Source organism: Giraffa tippelskirchi, chromosome 10 (genome assembly GCF_054371585.1).
Source record: "Giraffa tippelskirchi isolate mGirTip1 chromosome 10, T2T-mGirTip1v1.2.pri, whole genome shotgun sequence".
NCBI lineage: Eukaryota > Metazoa > Chordata > Mammalia > Artiodactyla > Giraffidae > Giraffa > Giraffa tippelskirchi.
The window spans coordinates 12,901,740-12,927,379 of record NC_137284.1 but is presented as its reverse complement, the minus strand read 5'-3'; the positions used below and the strand labels follow the sequence as shown (position 1 = coordinate 12,927,379).

Here is a 25,640-nt window from a genome sequence, read left to right as displayed (position 1 = left end):
TTCTGTGAACAGCCTGCTGAGGTTTTCATCAAGATAGTGTTGACGCTGTAGGCAACTGAGGAAACTAAGACATCCTAACTATCTTGAGTCTTCCAACCCATGACCATGACATTTTGCTTGATTTATTTGTATAAATTTTTAGATTCCACATATAAGTGATATCATATGGTATTTGTCTTTGTCTGACTTATGTTGCTGCAAATGACAATATTTCATTCTTTTTATTGGCCGAGTAATATTCCATTGTATAAATATACCTTGTCTTCTTTATCCATTCATCTTTGGTCAACATTTAGGTTGTTTTCATATCTTGGCTATTGTGAATAGTGCTGCCCTGAAGATAAGGGTACATGTATCTTTTTGAGTTACAGTTTTGTTCCAATAGAGGCCCAGGAGTGGGATTGCTACATCACATGGCAACTCTGTTTTCAGTGTTTTGAAGAACTTCCATACTGTTTTCAGTAGTGGCTAAACCAGTTTACATTCCCACCAACAGTAAGAGGGTTCCCCTTTCTCCACACCTTCTTCAGCATTTATTATTCATAGAATTTTTGATGATGGCCATTATAACCAGTGAATATATGTAATACTTCATTGTACTTTTAATTTGCATTTCTCTAATAATTATCTAGGTTGAGCATTGTCTCATCTGCCTGTTGGCCATCTGTATGTCTTCTTTGAAATGGCTGATTAGGTCTTCTACCCATTTTTCAATTGAGGTGTTTGTTTTTTGTTACGGAGTTGTATGAGCTGTTCGTATATTTTGGAAATGAAGCCCTTGTCGGTCACATCATGCAATAGAGAGTGTACTTTTAAACCTCGGTGTTCTGAAACTTCATCATGATGTATTTTGTTATGTGTGCTTTTTCATATATCTTTCTCATCATTCAGTGAGCCCTTTGAAGAGACACGACTCTCTTTAATGCGTGGAAATATTCTTCTAGTATTTCGCTGATAACGTCCTCTGCCAGACTCAGGAATGGGGCTCAGGTATTTATAGAAGATAGAGGTGAGACAGGGAAGGGCATTATTAGAAATCTCCAGAGCCCCACCTCCACTCCAAACAAAAATGCTCCTACCCACACATCCCCTAGAAGGGATGGGAAATTGATTTCTCCAGACTCGAGGACACTGGGCGCCAGAGGGCTGCAGTGAAGGCAAAAACAGTCATAGGTCTCTTCTCTCCCATGTTCTGAATGCTAGTGGCTAGGTTTAAATTACCCCATCCTGGAGATTAGAAAATTATTCTCTGCAGTAACTAAGCCATCCCACAGAAAAGATCTACACAGCCTGGCAGTTGGGGGTGTCCAGTAAAGTATCTGGCTCGTCACTGAATTGTGGCCCAAAGTGAAGCCATCAGCCATGGCCAGCCATGTCCACAAAGCTTCCAAACAACCTTTAGGACTTCATTCCTGAATTTGAGCAAATAGCCTTGTATTCTCGGGTATTTAAGGAAAGCCTTCAACACGAAAGAGAAAGTCAACAGCAGTTTCTCTATTGAGAAAAGTTACTCAATAGAAATATCAGGATGAGAAGATTTTTGCATCCAAAAGTCAGAGAACAAGACAGAACTTTTGGAGATGAAAGCAGAAGCGATAGCAGAAATGAAAAACTCAATAGAAAGATTAAAAACCAAGATGGATAATAGTAGCAGAGAAAGGACAAATAAAGGATCCATATAGTAGGACTTATAGAAAGAGAAAAGAGAAGATAAAGGGGAGGACATAATCTAAAATAATACAGGAAATTTTCCCAGACTGAAAGATATGACTTTCCAAGCTCAAAGGGCAGATGGAGAGCTCAGTGTTGTGAAGCTGAAAGACCCAATTCCAAGCACTTCCTCAAGATTTTCAGAGAAAGACAACAAATTACGAATAAAAAATGATGGATTTCTACTATTATCTTATTTCTGCAAAGCAAAATTAAAAGCTGTAGAATATTGGGGACTTCAAAATTCTAAGTGAAAATTATTTGAATTATACCCAGCCCAGACATCAACAAACATGAGTACAGAGTTAAAGTCCTTGTGAAACATGCAACGTTGCAAGAAATGTCCCTCTCTAGAAACTACTGAAGTATGTGTCCACCAAAATGAAGTAAGCCAACAGAGATGAAGACATGGAATCCAGGAAATAGGGGTTTTAATGCAAGAGAGAACTGGAAGTTCCCTGGTAGTCCAGTGGTTAGGACTCAGTGTTTTCACTGCCATGACCCTGGGTTCAATTCCTGGTTGGGCAACTATAATCCTGAAAGTCACAGATATTATCCACCCAAGAGGAAGTTGAATTCAGGAACTCCCCAGGGTCATGGTGGTGGGGGAAGTTCCAAACGGCAGCTACGGGAAAGGACAGAATGCCTCCAGGAGGAAAATGAAATGAGAGTTTCTTTGACAGACTTTGTATGTGGAAAGTGAGCAGAACGTTACAGAGCACTAGATTGAATGGATAGACTTAGATATATGTGAAAAAGAAACCCAAGTAAATGAATATTCACAGCAGGAAAAACAAATCAGTTGTAATGAGAAGGAAACTATAGTGAACAGTATTCTCAAGACTAATAATGAAAACATAGAGTATGGATATAATTTTTTTTTAAACTTTAGCCCTGTAACAATTGGGAAGACGGGTGAGAGCAGGAAGGACTTTGAAATCCACATTACCGTAATATAAGTCAGCTGATTGTATTTTATAGATGAATTGAGTTAGCGGTATTGGTGTATTATTCAGAAATATGGAGACAAATTCCAGAACAAGCAGGCTGAAAACATCTTAAGTGGTTGATTCTGGGGTGTGCTTCTTTTTTGTTTTTAAAATTTTATTTCGCTTTGAGGTGCAATTTTGAGGTGTACAACGTATTGGTTTGATACGTTTATATATTGTAATACGATGATCATGGTAGGGTTAGCTATGGGATGTATGTCTGGGTTTGATATTAGATGAAGTCACAAATATAACCCATTAGGAAACTAAAATTTGAGATACAGGCACCCAAATGTGGCAGGCGTGGGGAGAATCACTCACAGGAGTGAGTAAGCTGTGCGACAATGTCTGAATGTGACAAACCAGGAAATGTCAGCTCAAGTACAAGTCTGAGGTTCATACCAAAACAGCCACGTCTGAAAACTATAAAATGGGCACCTCAGTGGAATTTGGGGTGGGGCTTTTGTTTTTACGGCAAGCCCCGTTGGAGTGGGTATGAGGCAGTTAACTCTGAAAGGGCACAGCCCCCCCCCCCCAGGGTTTAGGGCGGCAGATAGAGGGTGTGCTGTCAGCGGACAAGTTTGCCTACCTGCCATTGCATGCTGCAGACACCCCACCTCCCTGTCCATACTCGTGCCCCCTATTCCTGGAGCCCCCTGCTGCCATCCTGTTTGTTAGAAGTTTCATTTGTTTTTCATGCTCTTAGGTCTGAGCATAGACACGGATGGGTTCCAGTAGAGATCTGGCCTTTTCAGCTCACCATGGTGTCCTGGGCTGGGAGACTTCAGGCTCAAGGCAGAGAGACTTGTAATGCCGTGGCATGGCAGAGCTGCCCAGGTTACTGCCTTTTACTTCTGGCTGGTTACACACTGGCAGAGCAAGGATCGGGGTCAGGGTGTACAGTGCAGCTTGCCCGGAGGTGCTGAGGGGGTGATCCCTGGGCTGGGCCCGCTCTCCCCACACCTGGCCCTCCTCCTACATCCGAGGTGACTCACAGAGGTGACAGTCTTAACTGACTGAGCTCAGACGGGCTGCTTGTTTCATTTTTATTTACACTCACAGTTCTCAGGCAGTGTGTGCCTGCGGATGCCCAGAGGGAAGGCCGCTGCTCCGTCCTGGCTTTTCTCGCGCAGCTGGACCCGAGAGCCTGGAGATGTCCTTCCCCAGCGGGGCCGGCAGGCTGCAGAGACGGGGGTTCTGACGGGCAGTGCACTGGTTTCTCTGTGCAGAATATGAATGGCTGTGAGGAAGGCGTGGAGTTCTTGCCGGCGAACAACAGCCAGAAGGTGGAGAAGGGCGGCCCGCGGCGGTGGGTGGTGCTGGTGGCCGTGCTGGCCGCCTTCCTGGCACTGTCCCTCCTGGCGGGGCTCCTGGCGTGGCACTTCCAGGGTGAGTGACCCTCCTCGGGGTGGAGGGGGCCGGTCCACCTGCTGTGGGTGTGAGGGAAGGACGGAGGATATGGTTTGGGGGAGGGAGAGGAGACGGCAGGGTCTGCTCCCCGGGGTGGCTGAGGGCAGCTGTGCCGGTGGGGGCCCTGGAGGGCATACGTCCCTCCATCTGACCACCGTCCTTCCCGGGTCTCTCGCAGACCGGAACGTGCGAGTCCAGAAGATCTTCAACGGCTACCTGAGTGTCCGGAATGAGAACTTCCTGGATGCCTATGAGAACTCCAACTCCACTGAGTTTGCAAACCTGGCCAAGAAGGTGAAGGAGGCGGTGAGTCCCGGCCCCCCGGCGCTGCTGTCGGCTCTGGCACCCCCACCTCCGCCCGGCAGAAAGGAGGCCCCCGCTGTCCCTAGACGTATGACAGGGGCTCTCCAGCACCTGGGAAGGGGGCCCAGGTCCCAGGAGGGAGGGAGCGGCCTGGGCTGGGGGCTGGAGTCCTTGGCGCTCTCTGGCCCTCCGTCAGCCTCCTCTCCTTCCCTCAGCTGAAGTTCTTATACAGCGGGATCCCGGTCTTGGGCCCCTACCACAAGACGTCGACTGTGACCGCCTTCAGGTGGGTGCTGGGAGGGCTGGTGGGAGGTGGACCGCTGCGGGGGAGGGGGCAGGCAGGGTGTGGGACCCACCGGGGTGATGAGGCCATGAGGTCCTGCTTGAAGAGCCAAGATGCCCGCCAGTCCTTCTGACTTTATCTGGAAAGTACTTTAGATTTTGCTAGTCTCATTTAATCTTTTATGGAGGCAGTGTGGCAGGCGGCACTGTCAGCCCCTTTCGAGTTCAGGAAACAGACTTGAGCTATTCCTCAGTGCGCCCCGGCTTGACGGAGAACCCACACTCCACTCCAGGCTTTCTCTCACTCTTGAGCCTGAGCCGCAACCCCAACAAGCCTGGTTGGGTGTGAGACCGTGAGAGTCAAGGGCCCAAGCCTCTGGTTCCGGGGTCAACAGGTGGGTGGGCATACAAGAGCCTAGGGCGGCATGGGGGGACCAGCCTGGAGAAGGTCTCTTGATGAGCGTCTCCCCCAGCTGGGAGGCTCTTAATCCTGCCCCGTCTTCACCGGGCACCGGGGAAGCTGTGGGCCCCGGCGTGTCAGGCTCACCCCTCTCTCCCCAGCGAGGGCAGCGTCATCGCCTACTACTGGTCAGAGTTCGAGATGCCCAAGCACCTGGTGAAGGAAGCCGAGCAGGCCATGGCGGAGAAGCGCATGGTCACAGTGCCGCCCCGAGCCCGTTCCATGAGCTCCTTCGTGATGACCTCGGTGGTGGCCTTCCGTGAGTGCAGCGGCGCCGGGGTGGGCGTTTGTCCGGCCTGGAGCACGGCCTGCTCCTGGGCTGTTGTGGGGGCCTCAGCTCTCCCGGAGTCAGTGCCTGGGAGGGGAGACTGCGAGCTGGCCGGGCACCTCCCTCTAGGGGAATGAGGAAATGGACTGCATGAGTAACTGCTTTCTTCTCCCTCTTGTTCTTCAGCCAGTGACCCCAGAATAGTACAGAACACCCAGGACAGTAAGTATCTGCCCTCCTCCCAAAGGAGAAGGGAAGCGATGTGGCCAGATGCCCGCTCAGTCAAGGGGGTCCTTCAAAGTCACGCGTGGTGATGGCCAGCACATTCTTCTGCCTCTCCCAGGCCAGGACAAACCGCCTTCCAGCCCTCTCCCCGGTTCAGAGCAGCCTGGAGCACCTCAGAGGGGCCAGGCCTGGCTGCAGCCCCGTGGGTGGTGGTGGTCATGGTGGCTCCCCTGCCCAGTTCTGCCCCGTGTCCTCTTGCCCCACACAGACAGCTGCAGCTTTGCCCTGCACGCCCATGGCAGTGAGCCGACCCGCTTCAGCACACCCGGCTTCCCCGACAGCCCCTACCCATCTCACGCCCGCTGCCAGTGGACGCTGCGGGGGGACGCTGACTCCGTGCTGAGCCTCACCTTCCGTAGCTTCGATGTCGCCACGTGCGATGAACGTGGCAGTGACCTGGTCACGGTGTATGACACCCTGAGCCCCGTGGAACCCCGGGCTGTGGTGCAGTGAGTGTCCCGGGCGAGTGGAGGTGGGCAGGGGGCTGCCTGTGGTGGGCTGGGCCTCCGGAATGAGCGCTGTGGAGGTTGGAGCTTCAGGCCACGGCCAACTTGCAGGCAGCACAGAGCAGGGGTGGCATGGTCCTCAGCACGAGCTGCAGGGAGCATCTAGAGGTGACCGTCAGCCTTGGCAAGGGTGCCAGAGGCCCACGGGTCCCTAGATGCTGGTGAGCAGGGTGCTCCTTTATCTGTTCTTTACCTGCCACCTTGAAGGTGCTGCCTACTACTATATTTTTTTTCTTTCTCTCTTTTTTATTTTTGGCCGCACCATAAAGCTTGCAGGGTTTTAGTTCCCCAACCAGGGATTGAACCCAGGCCACGGCAGTGAAAGTGCCAAGTCCTAACCACTGGACCACCGGGGAAGTCCCCTCTGCTTGCCATTGTGAATAAAGGTTTTATTGTTGCTCAGTGATGCCGAGACCTACAGACAAGGCCTACAGACAGGAGATGCCTGCTGTTACTCACAAATTGACAGTTAGTTGCCGGAAGGAGGAGCCATGCAGGGCCACAGTGGGAGGCACCAGGGTTGTTCAGGAAGCAGAGGGGCCTGGAGGACAATGTGGGCAAGAGCCTTTGTGTGGATTCTGCACGAAAGGCAAGGCAGGGTTACACCTTAGGATGGGTTGGTTTGAATAACTCCAGTGGGCTCCGTAGCCTGGGGCCGTCTCTAGTAGTCTGGTACCTGGGCGATTAGGACAGGTAGAGAGTGGTTTCCAGCAAAAGAGAAGGTGTTGGGGTGTGGGCTCTGGTTAGTCTGTGTGTGAAAGTCTTGCCCAAGTCTTTACTGTTTCGAGGGATTTACTAGCTCTGGGGATTGGGGAGCGGGGGCTACCTCTCCAAGGTTAGCAAGCCCCCCGGGGTCAGAGCATCAGAATTATAGGAAATAAAAAGACATAATAGATACACATCACTGTATATAAAATACATAAGCACAGGGAACTATATTTAATATCTTGTAATAACCTATAACGGAAGAGAGTCCAGGATAGAATATATATATGTATAACTGAGTCACCTTGCTGTACACCTGAAACACTGTAAATCAGCTACACTTCACTTAAGAAAAGGCACAAAAGGCTTCCCTGGTGGCTCAGTGGTAGAAAATCCACCTGCGATTGCAGGAGACTGGGGTTCGATCCTTGGTCTGGGAAGATACCACGTGGTACAGAGCAGCTAAACCTGTGCACCACAGCTATTGAGCCTGTGCTCTGGAGCCCGGGAGTCACAACTACGGAGCCCACGTGCTGCAACTGCAGAAGCCCATGTGCCCTAGAGCCCATGCTCTGCAGCAAGAGAAGCCACTGCCATGAGAAGTCTGCACCACAACTAAAGAGTAGCTCCCGCTCTCCAAAACTAGAGAAAGCCTAAGCAAAAGCAACGATGACCTAGCGCAGCCCAAAATAAAATGAAATAAATTATTTTAAAAAGTTTAAAAAAAAAAAGGCATAATACACCTGCTAGGGGGTGCTGAGGTGAATCAGAGCCTGCGGTTAGGGGTGAACTGCCTCCACTCAGCTCCCCCCACCACCTGGGACTCAGTGGACCGGAGCCTTCGATTGTTGTCTGTAGAAATGAGCTGGACAGATGTTTTGTGATTAATAAGGGGCTAAACTTTAGGGCACGGAGAAGGCAATGGCACCCCACTCCAGTACTCTTGCCTGGAAAATCCCATGGACGGAGGAGCCTGGTAGGCTACAGTCCATGGGGTCGCTAAGAGTCAGATGACTGAGCGACTTCACTTTCACTTTTCCCTTTCATGCACTGGAGAAGGAAATGGCAACCCACTCCAGTATTCTTGCCTGGAGAATCCCAGGGACGGCGGAGCCTGGTGGGCTGCCGTCTATGGGGTCGCACAGAGTCGGACATGACTGAAGCGACTTAGCAGCAGCAGCAGCAGCAAACTTTAGGGCGAAACCCAGAAAGAGCCATCTGCTGCCACAGCTTTGCAGCCAGGACTTCTATCTAAACACCCCTTTCATGATGGGTTTCTTTCTCTTTCTCTAACTGATCGTTTGTACGACCAATAAATACCTGGTCCTGAGAGGCAGAGGGTAGAACAGACGTGTACAAAGAGGACAGACACCACTCATAATCTTACCATCTGGAAATGGTCACTGTTAAATGTGTGTTGTACCTTCTTGCAGGTTTTTTTTTTTTGCTATGTGTATATTTGTGGATTTATTTAAAAGTAGGATTATATGGCACACTTGGTTGCATTGTCTGCTCTGTAAAGATGAAGCATGTTATGATGGCCCTCCCAGATGAGTGGCATGTCTGTGTCACTTTTAATGGTGGTGGTGTCGGTCAGCTCACATGTGAAGAGTCTGAAATTCAGTCCTGCTGCCTTTTTTGGTGGGTGGAGATTTTTTCCTTCATTGACTTACTCACTCATTTAAAAATTTAAAAAACATTTTTTATTTTATATTGGAGTGTAGTTGATTTACAGTGTTGTGTTAGTTTCAGGTGTACAGCAATGTGCTTCAGTTATGCTTCAGTTATGCATATCTATATCCTTTTTCCAGATTATTTTCCTATATAGGTTATTACAGAGTATTGAGTAGAGTTCCCTGTGCTATACAGTAGGTCCTCGTTGATTACTTTATATATAGTGTGTGTAGCTGTTAATCCCAGCCTCTTCATTTATCCCTCCCTCCCTTCCCCCTTTGGTAACCAGAAGTTTGTTTTCTGTTATCTGGGAGTCTCTTTCTGTTTTGTAAATAAGTTCATTTGTATAATTGTTTTTAGATTCAATGTATAAGTGATATCATAGGGTATTTTTGTTTCTCTGTCTGATTTACTTCACTCAATATGATGATCTCTAGATCCACGTTGCTGGAAATGGCATTGTTTCATTCTTTTTTGTGACTGAGTAAATACTCATTGTATGTGCGTACGACGTCTTCCTTATCCATCCGTCGGTGGGTGTTTGGGTTGCTTCCACGTGTGGCTCCTGTAAATAGTGCTGCTACGAACTTGCAGGTTCATGTATATTTTCAAATTACGGTTTTCATCTTTGCTGGATATTTGCCCAGGAGCGAGATTGCTGGGTCATATGGTAGCTCTATTTTTGTTTATTTAAGGCCTCCATACTGTTTTCCACAGTAGCTGCCCCAATTTACATTCTCACCAATAGTGTAGGAAGGATTATTTTCTCCATACGTTCTCCAGTGTTTCTTGTTAGTAGACTTTTTGATGATGGCCATTCTGACCAGTGTGAGCTGATACCTCACTGTAGTTTTGATTTTCATTTCTCTAATCTTCAGCTGTGTTACTCAACACATGTGCTTTTTGGCCATGTGTTATGTCTTCTTTGGAGAAATGTCTATTTAGATATTCTGCCCATTTTTTTGATTTTTTTGTTTGTTTTTTGTTTTTGATATTGAGCTGCATGAGCTGTTTGTATATTTTGCAGATTAATCCCTTGTGGGTTGTATCACCTGCCAATATTATCTCGCACTCTGTGGGTTTTTTCATTTACTCCTGCCACTTGTCAGCTGTGCAGTCTTGGGCAAGCTCTTTAACCTGTTTTGCCTGTGTTTCCTTGTCTGTAAAATGGGGATAATAGTATTTAATGGTTGTTGTGATGAACACCCGAGTTAATGGATATACAAGCAGTAAGGACGGTGCCTGGCATAGTCTTAGTAAGTGTTAGTGTTAACAGTTGATGCTGTTAACTGCTGCTGCAATTATTTGGCCCATGATCTGTTTAGCGAGTCGTCTATCATTAGGCATTCAGTGTTTCTGAGTTTTTTATAAACAAAGACAGTCTTATGAGGAGATCTTCACTTAAATGGCGGGTCGAGGGTGGGGGGACCCCACCCTCAACCCCTCTGCTGGGGTTCTGTGGCTCCCATAACACTCCCCCTTCTGCCCCGCAGGCTGTGTGGGACCTACCCTCCCTCGTACAACCTGACCTTCCTCTCCTCCCAGAACGTCCTGCTCATCACGCTGGTGACCAGCACCGAGCGCAGGCACCCCGGCTTCGAGGCTGTGTTCTTCCAGCTGCCCCGGATGAGCAGTAAGGGGTGGCCCAGGCAGGGACAGGCCTCAGGGCCACGGGGTTTGAAGCTCAGGCCCTCCTGGCGGTGGGCGTCTGGTGCCCAGGCTTGAGGGAGGCCGGCTGGCTCCTCAGGGCCCCTCGCCCTCCTGGGACCTCAGTCGTCACGTGCGTCTCTCTGCCTTTCCTTCCAGGCTGTGGAGGCTACTTGCGGGCAGTCCAGGGGACATTTAACAGCCCCTACTATCCAGGCCACTACCCGCCCAACATCAACTGTACCTGGCACATTGAGGTGGGAGCTGTGTGCTGTGGGGGGTTAGAGAAGCTGGTTGGGGGATAGATGGGGGGAGGAAAGAGGAAGGGGTTGGGAGTGCTCCAGGGAGGCCAGAGAGAGGGCGATGAGCACCTTTGGCCACTCCTAAGGGGTGTGTGTGGAGGCTGTGGGCGGGGCAGTTTTCGAAGCAGCGTCCAGCAGACCCAAGCTCAACCCCTCCTCCTGTGGCCGGTGCCTGCTGAAGGGACCTGGGTCTGGGATGCGGCTGGCTCTGGGGCCTCCTAGAGGAGCTATGGGGACAGTGGGTACTGTGCAGAGGAGGACACGCTCACTGGACGGCAGGAGACACGTGCCGTCCAGTCAGTGATGTGGGAGAACTGCCCAGCCTTCTTTAGAACACCACAGTGTGTGCGGCTGCTGGCGAGTCGGGAAGGTCTTCCTTCCAGATCCCTCCTGCCGCGTCCTCGCTGCCCCGCAGGCGGGCGGGCGGGCGGGTGGGAGGGAACCCCCACCCACCCATCCCCCCCAGCTCAGGAAAGAGGGAGGCTGTGCAGAGCCCTGCCCACAGCAGCATCTCTCCCCGCAGGTGCCCAACAACAAAAACGTGAAGGTGCGCTTCAAAGCATTCTTCCTGCAGGAGCCCAACGTCCCCGTGGGCTCCTGCACCAAAGACTACGTGGAGATCAATGGGGAGAAGTGAGTGTCAGGGGAGGGTGAGCGGGGCTGCTGCAGCCCCAGGTGGATGCTCTTCCTCCGCTGAGCTGCCCGCTGCCCCCAGGTACTGCGGAGAGAGGCCGCAGTTTGTCGCCAGCAGCAGGAGCAACAAGATCACTGTCCACTTCCACTCAGACCAGTCCTACACTGACACCGGATTCCTGGCAGAGTTCCTGTCCTTCGATGCCCATGACCGTGAGTGTCGCGCTCAGGAGGCAGGGCCTGGCTGGAGGGCCGACCTGAGATTGGCTGTCTATTCTGCATCTCATTAGCATCTCTGAAGCTGAGCCACCAGAGCTCGTAGGGTGCATCTCAGTCATTGCAGTAGCTTTTTGAGGGAAAAAGAGCCAACAGTGCCCTTAGGTCCCTGGGAGCAGCCCCTCAGGCCAGGGAACCCAAAGTGCCTTTGGGCCACTGTCCCTTTGGCTCTGCACCACTTTGAGAATCTGTGCTTGTCTCTGGCCTTTTAGCAGCTGTCAGATGAATAGCATGCTTTTGAGACAGAGCACACTGGGGCATGGATCATTGCATGAACCACTCCTAGCTCTGAAAAGTGTGAGATCTCTACTGAAGAGATCTTAACTGTTTCCATGGCCTTTAATTTCACTGTCTGCTGTGAATATCAGTTCTTCTCTGTCCACAGTGGGTTTTTTTCCTTTGTTTCAACCTTGTATCATAGAATAGGGCTTCCTAGGTGGCTACCAGTGGTCAAGAAACTGCCAATGCAGGAGATGCAGGTTCAATCCCTGGTCTGAGCAGATCCCCTGGAGAAGGAAATGGCAACCCACTGCAGTATTCATGCCTGGGAAATCCCATGGGCAGAGGAGCCTGGCAGGCTGCAGTCCATGTAGTCACAGAGTTGAACACGACTGAGCTAGTAAACAATAACAAATCATAGAATAACCTTTTGGAAAACACTTTAACTGCACACAAGCATCCAAATTTAAGTTCACATTCAGCTGCATGGCTCACCACCCAAAGTGTAATTAGATGAGCAAACCCCTTTGATAAGTGACAGTTACTTGTGCAGAGAAAGGGAAACAGGTTCCTCTCTGTTTGTCATCTGCCCGATGACATCAGTTGTTAGACACATCCTAGTTTCAGAAACGTTCAAGTGTGGAAACATCTTAGAATTAAGGAGATCCAGCAATTCCTGGTGCCTGGGGGACGACACACACGTCATCTGTCTGCTGAGTGGCTGCTGCTCCGGGTTGCTGATGGGGAGCCGGTGCTTGGGGTCATGGCTGGCCAAGAACACAGGGCTGTAGAAATCAGTGCACACCCGCCGACCTCTCTCCGCTCTGTCCGGGGCCTCCCAGGGATTGGTCATGGGGGCCAGGAGGGACCTCAACCAGCGCCTTCCCCACCCTCTCCAGCCATCCCACTGGTTGTAGGAACCCCTTGCCACAGCTCAGTGGGCCGACCCCCAGCTGCAGCCTCACTCCTCTGTACTGGGCGCTGGGCTGGGAGGTCTTCTCTGGCACCCAGTGTGGCTGGCTGTGAGGTTGGGAAGCCTGCAGTGGAGGTGATGGAGCTGGCTGTGGACTTCAGGCCTACCCTCTGCCCGTAGCGTGCCCTGGCAGTTTCATGTGTAACACGGGGCGGTGTATCCGGAAGGAACTTCGCTGTGACGGCTGGGCCGACTGCACTGACTACAGCGATGAGCTCGACTGCAGTGAGTCCCTTGGCATCCTCTGCCCTCTCTGTGCCCAGCTTCTGCCTGCGACCCCGAGTGGGAAGGCCCGAGGTGGAGGGGTGGGGCTCGTTCCTGTCCTTTGCAGCCCGTGGCGCTGAGTCAGCCTCCACGACCGGGCGGGATGGGATCCCCAGGGGCGTGGCGAGTGACTGAGTACGGCGTGAGCCTGGAATCTAACTGCCTCCCCGCCCCTCCAGAGTGCAACGCCACCTACCAGTTCACGTGCAGGGACAAGTTCTGCAAGCCCCTGTTCTGGGTCTGTGACTCCGTGAGGGACTGTGAGGATGGCAGCGATGAGGAGGGCTGCAGTGAGTGTGGCCGGGGTCGGGGCGGGGGTCGCTGCCCAGCTCCCCATGGCCTCGCTGCTGGCCCTGGAGCCCCTGCTGAGTCCTTGTGCTCCCCAGGCTGCCCGCCCAATACCTTCAAGTGCGACAATGGGAAGTGCCTCCCTCAGAGCCAGCAGTGTGACAGGAAGGACGACTGTGGCGACGGGTCCGATGAGGCCAAGTGCCAAGACGGTGAGGCAGGGGCCCATGTCCCACGGTCCCTCGATGTGGAGCATGATGAGAAAGGGTGTCAGCCGGGAGAGAATTGTCCAGAAGGGCCGGGAGGAGAGTGGGTGTCAGTGTAGGTGGGTGGGGCAGGCCCAAGAGAGGGGCGTCAGGTGGGTAAGCATCAGGTCGGGTGCCTCAGAGAAATGGATTACCTCCCCGATGTCCTCCTCCTTGAGCAGTGAAAGCTGTCACCTGCACCGAACACACCTACCGCTGCCTCAATGGGCTCTGTGTGGACAAGAGCAACCCCCAGTGTGACGGGAACGAAGACTGTACTGATGGCTCAGATGAGAAGGACTGTGGTGAGCAGGGCTGCTGTGTACAGTTGTGCAGGTTGTTCACTGAGCAAGGCGCATACAGAGGCAGAGATCACGCCAGGGCCTCACTCACCTAGCTCTGCCCGGGGAGAGGATGTGTCTGCCTGGAGGAAAGGACGACTTTGCTGACTGGCACCCAGGCACTGCCTCACTGGTAGCTCTGATCCTAGAGGCAAGGCCCAGGGCAGCTAGTATGTCAGGTCTCTGTGGCTGGGCTGCGGTGCTGGGCTGACCCCTGCTTTGTAGACCTGGCCGTGGGGGCAAGGCCGGGCTTCTCCGTGCTACCTGGAGGAGAGAGAGCACGGCTCCTGGAGCCCTAGGCAGGGTTCTGTCCACACCCCGCCCATATTTGCAGCCCCTTGCATATTTCAGAAGCACAGCCCCTTGGATATTTCAATGTGTGCAGAGCTGGGCCGTTCTGACTTCCTGTCACCCACTGCTCTTGTCTCTGAGAGCTGTGTCCTTCAGCACCCAGTGAGGACATCTAGGCAAATGACACCCAAATTAAATCTCAGCAGAGGTCTGAAGGCCCACAATGGCACCTGTGCAGGAGCCCAGGGGGTGGGGAGTGAGGGATTTTGAGTCCGGGGGCAGGGAGAGGGGCTAAGAGGCTGGTCTAGTGGGGCTGCCCCCCACCCCACTCCCACCCCGTGACTCCTGCCTCTGCCCCTCCCAGACTGTGGGCGGCGGTCGTTCACCAGGCAGTCCCGGGTTGTCGGAGGTGAGAATTCAGACCAAGGCGAGTGGCCCTGGCAGGTGAGCCTCCATGCCCTGGGCCACGGCCACTTGTGCGGGGCCTCTCTCATCTCCCCCAGCTGGATGGTATCCGCTGCACACTGCTTCATCGATGACAGAGGATTCAGGTGGGTCACAGGCAGGAGCCAGGAGGGCTCTCCAGGGCCCTGAGGAGGGCCCCTCTGTTTCCCGGGGTGGAAAGGCCCTGTGTCTGTGAGTCCTGCCGAGGTGAGGCAGGAGCAGGACTGGAGGGGCGGGTCTTGGTAACAGAAGCACTAAGTGTTTAGTGGGTGCCCCTGCTTGTCCGGCAGGATCTCAGTGCCTCTCCTAAAAGCCAGGGAGGCAGGTCTCATATGTGCCTATCTTACAGAAGCAGAGGATCAGAGAGGTAAGGATATTTGCCTGAGGTTGTACAGCTCTTAAGCGGCAGAACCAGACTGCAGCCCTGGTGTGTTGATTCCTGAGCCTGAGCGGTCAGTGTCTGCGGGGCTGGGCGGGGTCCCCCCTTGGGGCCCTCAGATCCATGGCCCAGCTCTAGGCTGCCAGGCCACCATGGGCAAGTTTTCTGAGCCTGGGGCTCCTGAGGGCTCATGGTGATGCTGTGATTTGTAGGCTGAGAGGTGTGAGAAGGAAACACGGGGGGACAGTGAAGCACTAAGCCCATGCTAGTGTCCATGCAGACCCAAACCCACCCTGTAGAGGGTCACCAAGCACATCACTGGGCCGAGTTGGCCTCTCAGGGTGGCTTAGCGGGAGCAGGTGGCCCGGGGCTGGGGCTTTTTGTGACTTGTGACTTGGGTCCACCCTGCCCAGGCCTCTGGCCATCGGCTGTGAGAGTGAGACTGAGGGCTTAGAGGGCCCCCCTCCCTCAGGCCCTTCCTGCCCGGCGCCAGCCTTCCAGCCCTGGGCAGCTACGGGAGGAGGGGACCCAGGCTGCCACGGTCGCCCTTTTGCAAAGAGAGAGAAGGAGCACCGTGGACTTTTGGGACAGACGGGGCCCGCTGCAGGAAGTAGGCCTGTGTCCAGATGGTGGGACCTGACAGGTGGATGTGCTGGAGGGGTCACCAGAGGCCTGTGGGGGCTAGGGTTCAGCAGTGGTCTCTGGGCCTGGCTGGGCGGGTGAAACGTGGCCCGTCTTCTCACTATGACACTCCACACCACTCTGGGCAGAAGTGAGCTGCTTTCTTCTCGGGATGGTGGGAGCCTACTGAAGAAAATTTAGAATGAACTTAGCATTTTGGAATGTGGACAACTTGCAAAGATAGGACAGAATTCACTGTACCACCCCCCACACATACTTTCCCTTGATGTTATCGTGCTGTGTTTGTCAGCTCCGAGAAACTCACAGTTCCTTCTAGAAACTTGCCTCGGGGCTGCCCCAGGGCTCCTCTCCTGCCCCCCACCCCAGGTGCCAGTTTCATACCAGTGTCCTTTCTGCAGCAGGAGTCCATCCAGGTGCCCCCGTAGCGCCTGCTGCCCTGTCTCCCCAGTCTCCTCGGTCCTGGACGGTTTCTCAGTCGTCTGTGTGTGTTTTTCGTGACCTGGACTGTCTGCAGGCCAGTGGGTGCTGACGTTGTTCTCATGGTTACCCTTGGGTCATGAGTGTCTGGAAGACAGTCATGTCTTATCAGCAGGTAAATGATGTCACCGCGGCTGATCGCTGGTGATGCTCGTCTTGGTCATTTGGTTCGGAGGCTGATGCCAGTTTCCCCCACTCCCTCCCTGGATCTCCCTCTTCTGGTCTCTTTTCTTTGGAAGTGAGTCAGTTTGGCGTTGTTCTCTAAGGAGGACTTGTCCCTTCTCTCCCATGTATTTAATCATCTATTTATGTTTGCAGGGACTCGTGTGTGTATTTTGGGTTGTAACCTGGTACCGTGTTGTGTGCTGTCACTTGATTGTTTTGGAACTGGCCACTGGGAACTCTCCAGGCTGGCTCCTGGCTCCCTTTGACATGCCCCCGCTTCTTTTGTTCTTCTGAGCCACCTCCCTGCTGACACTACCTGGTGCTCCAGGCTCATCTTGTATTTTCCTGGCCCAGCCCCAGAACTAGGTATTCCCCTGAGAAGAAACCAAGATCTAGGCACTGGGCACCCCCTCAGTTACTGCAGTCCCTTTCAGCCCCGTCAGCTGGATGAGCTGGGAAGTGCTTCCTGAAGCACCCGCCCCCCGGGCCCTCGCTCCCTGCTTCATCTTTTCATTTCTCATTTCCTTTTCCTTCGTCTTCTCCTGCTCAGCAGTCTTCCTTCTTCAGTGAATGCACTCAACACCCATTGTTATCACTGGCACGGGAAGACAAAGCTGAATTAGACTTGGTCCCTGCTCTTCCGGATGTCCCAGGGTAGGGGGACAAGGTACACACATACACACATGTGCACAGATGCGTGCACAGAGCTGGGGAGAGGCTGTCGAGGGCCCAGTGTGTGGGGTTAGAGCTCTCCTGAGGGCTGGGGAGAGTGACTGCTAGGGAATGCCTTTGTGGGCAGGGTGTTGAAACGTGAGGGTGTTTGTCAGTGGACCAGGTGACTCAGACCTTCCAGGTAAAGGCAGGGCTGTGAGCAGGGACAGGCAGGGATGAAGCACACTAGGACCTGAAGTGCAGGTACTTTGCACACATTTCTAAGTCAGCAGGTGACCCCAGGCTGTTCCTGAGAGGTAGCATCATGTGTCAAGAGCATGGGCTGCTGGGTTGAGTCGGTGGCCCGTGACCACCTTGATGGGATGTCTGGGGATAAGATGACTTAGCATGTCAGCCTCTGGAACAGAGTGCTTGTTCTGGTTGACTGGTTGACCTCTGCTTTTTGTCTTAGGTCTTAACGGAATGGCCAGGGTTTACTGCGTGTTTCGTGCTGCTGTGCTGTCCAGCCTGCCGCTGAGTTACCTCTTGACGTGTGACCTTGATTCCTTCCCTGTCTGCCCTCCAGCCCGTGTGCATGTGACGGTGCAGCCGCAGCGTCACCAGCTGCCTCGGCATGACCAGTGTTCTCATGACCTGGCGGGGGCTTTCACACCTTGTCTCTTCTTCCCCTGCTTCTTTGCCTCTTCTTTGTCTTCTGGAAGTTCCAGGCCCTCTCTGCCTACTGACACCGAAGTCTTCTCAGATTCCTTCATCTGTGGCCTCCAGCACACGGGTCACATCTCAGCTGTGCTTCCCGAGACGTTCACATACACCCTTCTGAGCCATTTCCCAGTTAGGTGCAGGCATCGTGGTGCTTCTGTCCTAAGTACAGCCGCTGGTGTTCCCCAGGAACAAGGAAATCCTCCCACATCACCACCATACAGTTATCACATCCAGAAACGAGCGCTCTGACATAGCACCGTTAGCTGGCATATGGCTTGGCTTCAGATTCCTCCAATTCTCCTGGTATTTATAGGTTTTTTAAAAAGTCTAGGATCCAGTCAAGGGATATGCTTTGTTTTAGTCATTAGCTTTTGTTTTTTTAAATTAATTTTTAATTGGAAAATAGTTGCTTTACAATGTTAGTCTCTTTTAAGTCTAGAATAGTCTCTCCCAGCTTTTTAATTTGTTCTTTTATGGCATTGCATTTTTGAAAAGTCCCAGCTGCTGTTCTGCAGAATGTCTCTCAATGTGGATTTTCCTGGTTGTTGCTCCATGAGTAGAGTTAGGTTCAATATTTTTTTGGTCGGGAAATGCTGCACAGGTGATGTGTCCTCAAGAAGTATACGAGTCCCCATCAATGGAGGACAGTTTGGAGAAAAGTTTGATTACTTGGTGAGGGTGATGTCCACCAGGTTTCTCCATTATAAAGGTGCTTCCCCTGTTGGTGTTTTTTGTTTAGTCACTAAACCGTGTCTGACTCTTTGAGGCCCTATGGACTGTAGCCCGCCAGGCTCCTCTGTCCATGGGGATTCTCCAGGTGAGCATACTGGAGTGGGTCGCCATGCCCTCCTCCAGGAGATCTTCCCACTGCAAGTTCTCTTCTTTCACCTCTGCCTGCCGGCATCTCCCTGTCTCCCAGCAACAGCGGGGTCTTGTCCTTATGGGTTCAGTCCTCCTGTGTGCCATGGTCAGAATTGCTGCATCGTTCTGCTACCATCTACAAACCTGGGAGACAAAGTTCCATCTACTTTTCAGCTCACTTGGTACTTAAAATATGTACTGCTGCACTAGAGAAGTACTTGGATTGATATGCTCTTTTTATCCTGCTTACTGTTGTTCAGTCGCCATGTCGTGTCTCTGCGACCCCATGGACTGCAGCATGCCAGGCCCCCTTGTCCCTCACCATCTCTCAGAGTTTGCCCAAGTTCATGTCCATTGAATCGGTGATGCCATCCAACCACCTCATCCTCTGTTGTCCCCTTTTCCTCCTGCCCTGCATCTTTCCCAGCATCAGGGTCTTTTTCAATGAGTCAGTTGTTCGCATCAGGTGGCCAAAGTATTGGAGCTTCAGCTTCAGCATCAGTCCTTCCAATGAATATTCAGGGTTGATTTCCTATAGGATTGATTAGTTTGATCTCCTTGCTGTCCAAGGGACTCTCAAAAATCTCTCCTGGCAGGGAGGGTAGATTAATAAGAAGGGAGATCTTTTTAATAGTGAGATAAGTTTATTGAGAGAGGGCAGCAGGCAGGGAGGCCTCTGAGTATTGTCTCCGAGTGGGCGCAGGCTTGGGGCCGGGCGTCTGGCTGGGGTCCTGGCTCAGGCCTCCCTCTCGGGCCCTGGCTGTTCCTTGCAGGTACTCGGAACACACCGTGTGGACGGCCTTCCTGGGCCTGCATGACCAGAGCAAGCGCAGCGCCCCGGGGGTGCAGGAGCGCGGGCTGCAGCGCATCATCAAGCACCCATTCTTCAACGACTTCACCTTCGACTACGACATTGCGCTGCTGCAGCTGGACCGGCCAGTGGAGTACAGCGCCACCATCCGGCCCATCTGCCTGCCCGCGGCCGACCACACCTTCCCCACCGGCAAGGCCATCTGGGTCACCGGCTGGGGCCAAACCCAGGAGGCAGGTGAGTGGGGGCCGAGGGTCTGCTTGCAACCTCACCGCTGTGGGATTCAGGGGCTTTGTGGCTGTCCTTCAGTCCCTTCCTTTCCCACATGCCTTCCTAGGATTTTCCCCCCACCTCCCACCCCCCGCCTCCCCCTCCTGCCGGCCGCTGCCGGATGGTCAGAACACCCTGACCACCGTGTTCGGCTGCGCAGCATCCCACTCGGGGACGCGTTCTCAGGTTTTAGCCGCGCGTGGGCCACAGGCATCCGTGCCGTTTCCACCTAGCTCCGCGAGCCCTGGACCGGGGTCCTGCCTCCGCAGCCCGGCTTGGCGAGCTGCCCATGTCCGCCCTTGCTCGTCTACAGGCCAGGGGGCTATGATCCTGCAGAAGGGCGAGATCCGGGTCATCAATCAGACCACGTGCGAGCACCTGCTGCCGCAGCAGATCACCCCACGCATGATTTGCGTGGGCTACCTCAGCGGTGGCGTGGACGCCTGCCAGGTGGGCGCGGGGCAGGGACGCAGGGGGCGGGGTAGACGTGCGGGGACGTGGGGCGGGGGCGGGGCTGGCATGGTGGGCGCGGGGCAGGGGCGGCGACCAGGGTGGGGGCGCTCCGTGCCAAGGCCTGCTCTCCCCGCAGGGCGACTCCGGGGGCCCCCTGTCCAGCCCGGAGGCCGATGGGAGGATGTTCCAGGCCGGCGTGGTGAGCTGGGGCGAGGGCTGCGCACAGAGGAACAAGCCTGGCGTGTACACGAGGCTCCCCGTGTTCCGGAACTGGATTAAAGAGCAGATCGGGGTATAGATGCAAGGCCCAGCCGCGGTCACCCCAGGTTGCACACCTGCGGGCCGAGGACGGGATTGCTCCGCACGCCCCTGCCTCGGGCCCCCGAACCCAGACTGTGAACTGATCCCCGAGACTGCGGATGGGGGGCCTCTTCCTCGCTCAGCCTCGGAAATGGGGATGGGGTGGGGGTGGGGGGAAGACTCGGCTGTGTGGGGAGGACCCGGCTGTGCCGGGAGGAGCGTTAGAGGACGGAACCTCCCCGCTCCGAGCTGGCCTGCTTCACTTGGTCCGCCTGGAGCGTGGGAGCAGCTATCGTGTGGCCTCTGGGACCCCTCGGTGGGGCTGGTGGCGCCCCCAGGGTCACAGTCCTCAGGAAGCCCAGGCCCGAAGGCCCTGGACGTCAGCCGGGTCCAGGATCAGAATGTCTTACCGGCTCCCAGGGTGGGTTCACTGTGTATTTGTGTGTATGAGTAAAACGCTTTATTTCTTTTTAGGTAATTTTTTCCCTTACTGGACTTGACAGGCTCTCCTAGCTCCACTAGCAAGAAATTGGGTTTAAATTCCCCTCAGCCCAGATCCTAAAGGGTCGGGCTGAGAGCAGGGACCACAGTGCCCCGTGACCTCCCCAGGGCCAGCAGGGGGCTATGTTTCTGCCCTTACCAGACAGGAGGGTGGGGGGTTGTGCAGCACCCCAGGACGGGAGCCTCAGGGAAGTCCCAGGTGGTGAGGATGCTCTTGGGGTTGTATCAGCCCTCGGCCTGTCTCCTCTTGCCCTGTAAAGGTGGTTGGCTGAGGGAGGGAGGGGGAAAGTGTCTGTTGGAAGCAGGTGGGGACATGCTGCCAGGTCAGGTCCCTGGTCGCCGGTCTGGGATTCCTTAGGGTGGTGATCAGGAACAGAGCTTGGAAAGCCACCAGATACCACTCAGATGATGAGATCAAACCCCAGAGCAGAATTTAAATATTTATCACCTGCGTTTATATCGTGGATTACCCAGAAGGTGGTCCGAAGAGTCCTTGCACAAAATGACAAACACGGGCACTGACGCCGGGGAGGGACGTTGTCAGAGAGGTTTTGAGTGAGTGGCCCTTCCTCTAGGCCTGCGGGGTGGCCAGCCTCCTCCCCAGGACTAGCCCACTGAGCTCATGGCAGATGGAAGGAGGACGAGCTGAGTCTGACAACATCAGGAAAAGCAGGAGCAAGCAGGCTATGCCTGACGGGAGGCCTGGGTTTAGGTTGTCTTTAAGTTCAGGCTGTCTGCATCCCCCCCACCGCAAGAGAGATGCTGAGGAAAGAGCAGCCTTGACTCTCAGATTAGCACTTGACGATGCACTAATTGGTTCAGGGTCTGACATGCCTACGGCAATGACTGCACTGTGGTGAAGAAACCGCAGCTCTGAGGATTTCAGTCAGTGCCATCATCTGTTTTCCTCTCTCCTTCTTCAGAAGGTGCACACTCCCATGTCATCACTGCCCTGCGCCTGCATCTGGGAGACTGTTCAGTCTGCCCTTTGCCCTCACTTCCAGTTGTTTCCTAAAAAGTCAGGGTCCAGACTGTTTCCAGACGAGGTGGAATCAAACCCATTGTCTGTTTGTTCCGTTGTCTCAGAACCTTCCAGCGGGAGGGCCGTGTATTTTCCTGGGGTTCAAGCCCAGCTCGCCCTTCCCCTTGGCTCTGCGGTTCCCTCCACCACATGCTTCCTTTACCTTGAGGTTATCAGCATTTTCCCTGCCCACACCCCTGTGGTCCAGAATAACTCAGTCTCTCTGCCAGACCTTTCTGCTGGAACTTCATATGGACTTGTTTAACTCAAAAAGGAAACTCTTCTCCTCTTAGCCTGGGCTCTTTTTCCAAAGAGCTATGTGTGGTGGGGGTGGGGAGGGGAGCCAGAGAAGGAGGCTGGGGTGGGATGGGCGAGAAGGACCAGGTCCAGAGAGACGGGTGGGGAAGGTCTCTCCGTTTCTCCCCTTTCCCTCCCTCCTTCCTGTCAGGGACCACCAGCTCCCAGAGTAGACAGGGCATCCGATACCTCTTTGAATTTCAAAACCTAAGTACTGTCCAGATAATGAATAGCACAGGAAAAATGTGTACAAACAGACTAGAGAAAATTGAAATCTATGTTTGAAACACGTGACTTGCAAGAAGATGGTAACAAGCTTTTTGAAAGCAGAGGGAAGATGGGAGAAGGAAGTCATCAATTCAACAAGATTTTCCTGAGGGCTGACCCGTGCCCTTCGTGACAGGGGAAATGGGCAGTGGTAGGTTGGGGGTTCACGTTCCTGGGAAGTGTGGGATCCCTGGATCTGGCCACCTGTCTCCTGGGCCTATGCTGGGGGCCTTTCCGGGTGCCTGCCAGGACAACTCTGTGCCTCCCCTGCTGTTCCTTGGTGGGATAACAACTGCCTGAGTTTTAGAACTGGGAGGACACCTCCATTCAATCTCACAGCTGGAAAGAAACTCGAAGGTCTGGTGGGTAGGAACCTGCTTAACATTGGGAGACAGACTTCTAGGTACGAGGACACCCATGTCCACACACCTGCCCTGCCAGCCGTTGTTAGAAGTCTTGGAGACGTCTGTTTGTCTCCCGCTGTTGTCTCTGCGGGGGAGGATCCGGTTGATCAGCTACTCCCCTGGTATCTAGGAGGGATCACTAACAAGGGGCTACTCCCCTGGTATCTAGGAGGGGTCACTAACAAGGGGCATCGCGTGCTGAGTGCCGCGTGTGTATTCCATCACTGCTTCCTCACCAGAGCATTTGGTTCAAGGTTCCTCTGAAAGAGAAGAGGAATCCAGACTTTCCTCATGGTCCATTGGTTAACAATTCGCCTTCCAATGCAGAGGATGTGGGTTCGATCCCTGATTGTGGAATAAAGATCCCACTTTCAATGGAACAACTAAGCCTGCGTGCTCTAGAGCCCACACACCACAACGAAAGTTCCCATGTGCTCTCCTCAGTAGCTTGGTCGTGTCCAACTCTGCGACCTCACGGAGTAGCCCGCCAAGCTCATCTGCCCATGGGATACTCCCGGCAAAGATACAGGAAACTGAAAGTCGCGCAGTCGTGTCCAACTCTTTGCAATCCCATGGACTGTATAGTATTCTCCAAGCCAGAATACTGGAGTATTCCCTCCTCCAGGGGATCTTCCCAACCCAGGGATTGAACCCAGCTCTCCCAAATTGCAGGAGGATTCTTTACCAGCTGAGCCACAAGGGAAGCCTGGAGTGGGTTGCCATTCCCTTCTCCCAGGGATATTCCTGACCCAGGATCAAACCTGAGTCTCTTGCATCTCCTGCACTGGCAGTCCACCTGGGAAGCCCCAGTAGTACACTTGATCTTAGCCAAAAGGCTGAGAAATGACTATGACCTGATGCGGCCAGATAAATATTTTTTTAAAAAGAAAAGAACAACTACATTTAAAATGTAGAAAGAGAAGAGGAAGGATGAATTCCAGCCACTGTGTACTAACTTCCTGCACTGCCTTCCGGGAGCAAGGCACTTCTCATCTGAAGCCTCAAGGATCCGGGACCTCTTGCCAGGTGATCAGCTCCCTGGCTCAGGCCCGTGTGGACGAGGTCAAAATGAGCTAGCTGGGCTCTGGAAGGGCTCCTGCAGCATTTTAAAATCTTTCCCATCCCCATTTCCTTGGCCATCCCCAGCAGCCCCTGGGTATTTCCCTCTCTCGGGCTAAACCATCTGCTTTTCTCTTGTTCCCCTGCCTGAGGCTGGCATGGACTGGAGGGAGAAGACGTTTCCTTGAGGTCTTGTCTGTGGGCAGCTGAACAACATGTTCTGACCTGTGATTCAGAAGGATCAATTCTTCTGGCCTCACCTTCCTCCCTGGAGCCATTTCTGCTGAGCGCTGGCTGGACGTGGGGGAAGCTGGAGCAAAAGGAACAGAGGCCAAAAGTGATGGGGCACCTGGGCTTGGAGGAGAGCCTGGAAAAGGAGGGCTGACGGAAAGCCAGCTGAGTCCAGGAAATCCCCTTTCTCAAGATTCTTCCAAAGAAAGAGTCACGAAATGAGCATGTGTGAGGTGACAGAAGTACTGGTCACCAATGACAGGGACTCACCAGGACCTGGGGGAGTATCACCTCCAGATCTGAAAAGACAGTCCATCTCATTCTAGTTTAAAGGCTTTTGAAAAATGTGAGTAGTTAATAGTCTGAATTGTCTCACTGGGTATTTATTGTAAACAAAAGCCTTTTAATTAGGCTTAATAAATATTTTGTAAGTTTGGGACCTCCTAAAGGCTCTGTGCTCGCAAGGGGCCCAAGTTCAATCCCTGGTCAGGGAACTAGATCCCACACGCTGCAGCTAAGAGAGTCCATGTGCCGCAGCTAAGACCTGGTGAACTTAGCTGCGGCACGTGGTGCAGCCAAACACATGTGTACATTATATACAGTTTGTAAGTTTGGGTTAAAGGCAGCGATTCTTCCACCCTGGGGCTCATTCCAGGTGAGGGCAGCAGAGGGCGCCCACGCTCTGCACGTCACAGGTGCAGTGGCTGAAGCAGCCACGTCCAGAAGGGAGGTGTGGGCAGCGTCTCTCTACGACCCTCTCCCACCCAATTCATGGTGAGTCTTTCCCGTCCCAGACGGAACCCTGTGTTGCCAAGTGTGGGAACACCACGTGTGGGCCCCCCCCGCGAAGGCAGCTTTCCGGAGGGCCGTGCTGCGTTTCCTCTTCAGGCCACTCACCCCAGGATGTGAACTTCATGGGCAGTGGTCCCCATGGGAAGCCCACCATCCTGGAGAGGCTGGCAGGCGCTGGACTGCTACCTCTGCACGTGGCGCGGCCTTGCTTGGCAGACTCCTAGGCTGGAGCAGGTTTACAGGAGGCCCAGGGGGTTTGGGATCGTTGTCACTACCACGGGGATGCAGTATCCTCTTTCCTTTCTTCTTGGGGTGGGGGGAGGGATGAGTAGAGGGCCCACAGAAGCTCCTTGGGTCGCCTTTTACAAGGCGTGGATTTATTTCATCCCACTTAATGTATCTGTGTTTGGGAAGATCCTCTGGAAAAGGAAATGGCAACCCACTCCAGTATTCTCGCCTGGAGAATCCCACAAGCAGAGGAGCCTGGTGGGCTACGGTCCGTGGGGTCACAAAGGGTCGGACACGACTGAGCGTGCACGCACAATATGTGGAAACTGCTGTCAGGCTTTTCTCCCTCGGGCTGTTTTCTGGCTTCTCAGTCGTGTTCATATCAAGGTCTGGGGAAGTTGCTGAGGAGCTTCACTCCTCCGCGAGCAGCTCGCAGTCAGCTGCGGTCCATCGCTGAGGGTGAAAGTGAGAGGCAGGAAGCGTGCTGAGGTTACACCTGTTACAGGTGTTACACCTTTTTTTTTTTTTTTAACTGTGACCAGATAAGATTATCTTATGAACCCATTTCCAGGATGTGCATTTGTCCCTCCTCA

The 25,640-nt window shown here is 53.4% G+C and overlaps 1 protein-coding gene and 1 non-coding gene across 8 annotated transcripts in view; one reads left to right on the top strand and one right to left on the bottom strand.

Annotated features, from left to right (window-relative positions):
* Positions 1-20,722, top strand: part of ST14 (ST14 transmembrane serine protease matriptase) — a 38,115-nt gene extending 17,393 nt beyond the window's left edge. For 3 of the 7 annotated variants that reach the window (XM_081534057.1, XM_081534053.1, XM_081534055.1), the window contains 19 exons: positions 3,406-3,536; positions 3,929-4,088; positions 4,288-4,415; positions 4,628-4,698; positions 5,256-5,413; positions 5,609-5,644; positions 5,916-6,156; positions 10,086-10,225; positions 10,399-10,496; positions 11,065-11,174; positions 11,257-11,387; positions 12,763-12,867; positions 13,086-13,196; positions 13,293-13,406; positions 13,622-13,744; positions 14,436-14,622; positions 19,187-19,461; positions 19,808-19,944; positions 20,084-20,722. In XM_081534057.1, coding sequence (XP_081390183.1) covers positions 3,510-3,536; positions 3,929-4,088; positions 4,288-4,415; positions 4,628-4,698; positions 5,256-5,413; positions 5,609-5,644; positions 5,916-6,156; positions 10,086-10,225; positions 10,399-10,496; positions 11,065-11,174; positions 11,257-11,387; positions 12,763-12,867; positions 13,086-13,196; positions 13,293-13,406; positions 13,622-13,744; positions 14,436-14,622; positions 19,187-19,461; positions 19,808-19,944; positions 20,084-20,245 — 2,514 coding nt within the window. In that variant the 5' untranslated portion in view covers positions 3,406-3,509 and the 3' untranslated portion in view covers positions 20,246-20,722. Of the gene's footprint in view, positions 1-891; positions 991-3,405; positions 3,537-3,928; positions 4,089-4,287; positions 4,416-4,627; positions 4,699-5,255; positions 5,414-5,608; positions 5,645-5,915; positions 6,157-10,085; positions 10,226-10,398; positions 10,497-11,064; positions 11,175-11,256; positions 11,388-12,762; positions 12,868-13,085; positions 13,197-13,292; positions 13,407-13,621; positions 13,745-14,435; positions 14,623-19,186; positions 19,462-19,807; positions 19,945-20,083 lie in introns of all 7 variants that reach the window. The other 4 variants (XM_081534052.1, XM_081534058.1, XM_081534056.1 and 1 more) reach the window with 3 other exon arrangements.
* TRNAE-UUC (transfer RNA glutamic acid (anticodon UUC)) lies at positions 6,498-6,569 on the bottom strand. Its single transcript has one exon. It is a non-coding gene; the product is annotated as a tRNA-Glu (tRNA).
* Positions 20,723-25,640: the final 4,918 nt, after the last annotated feature.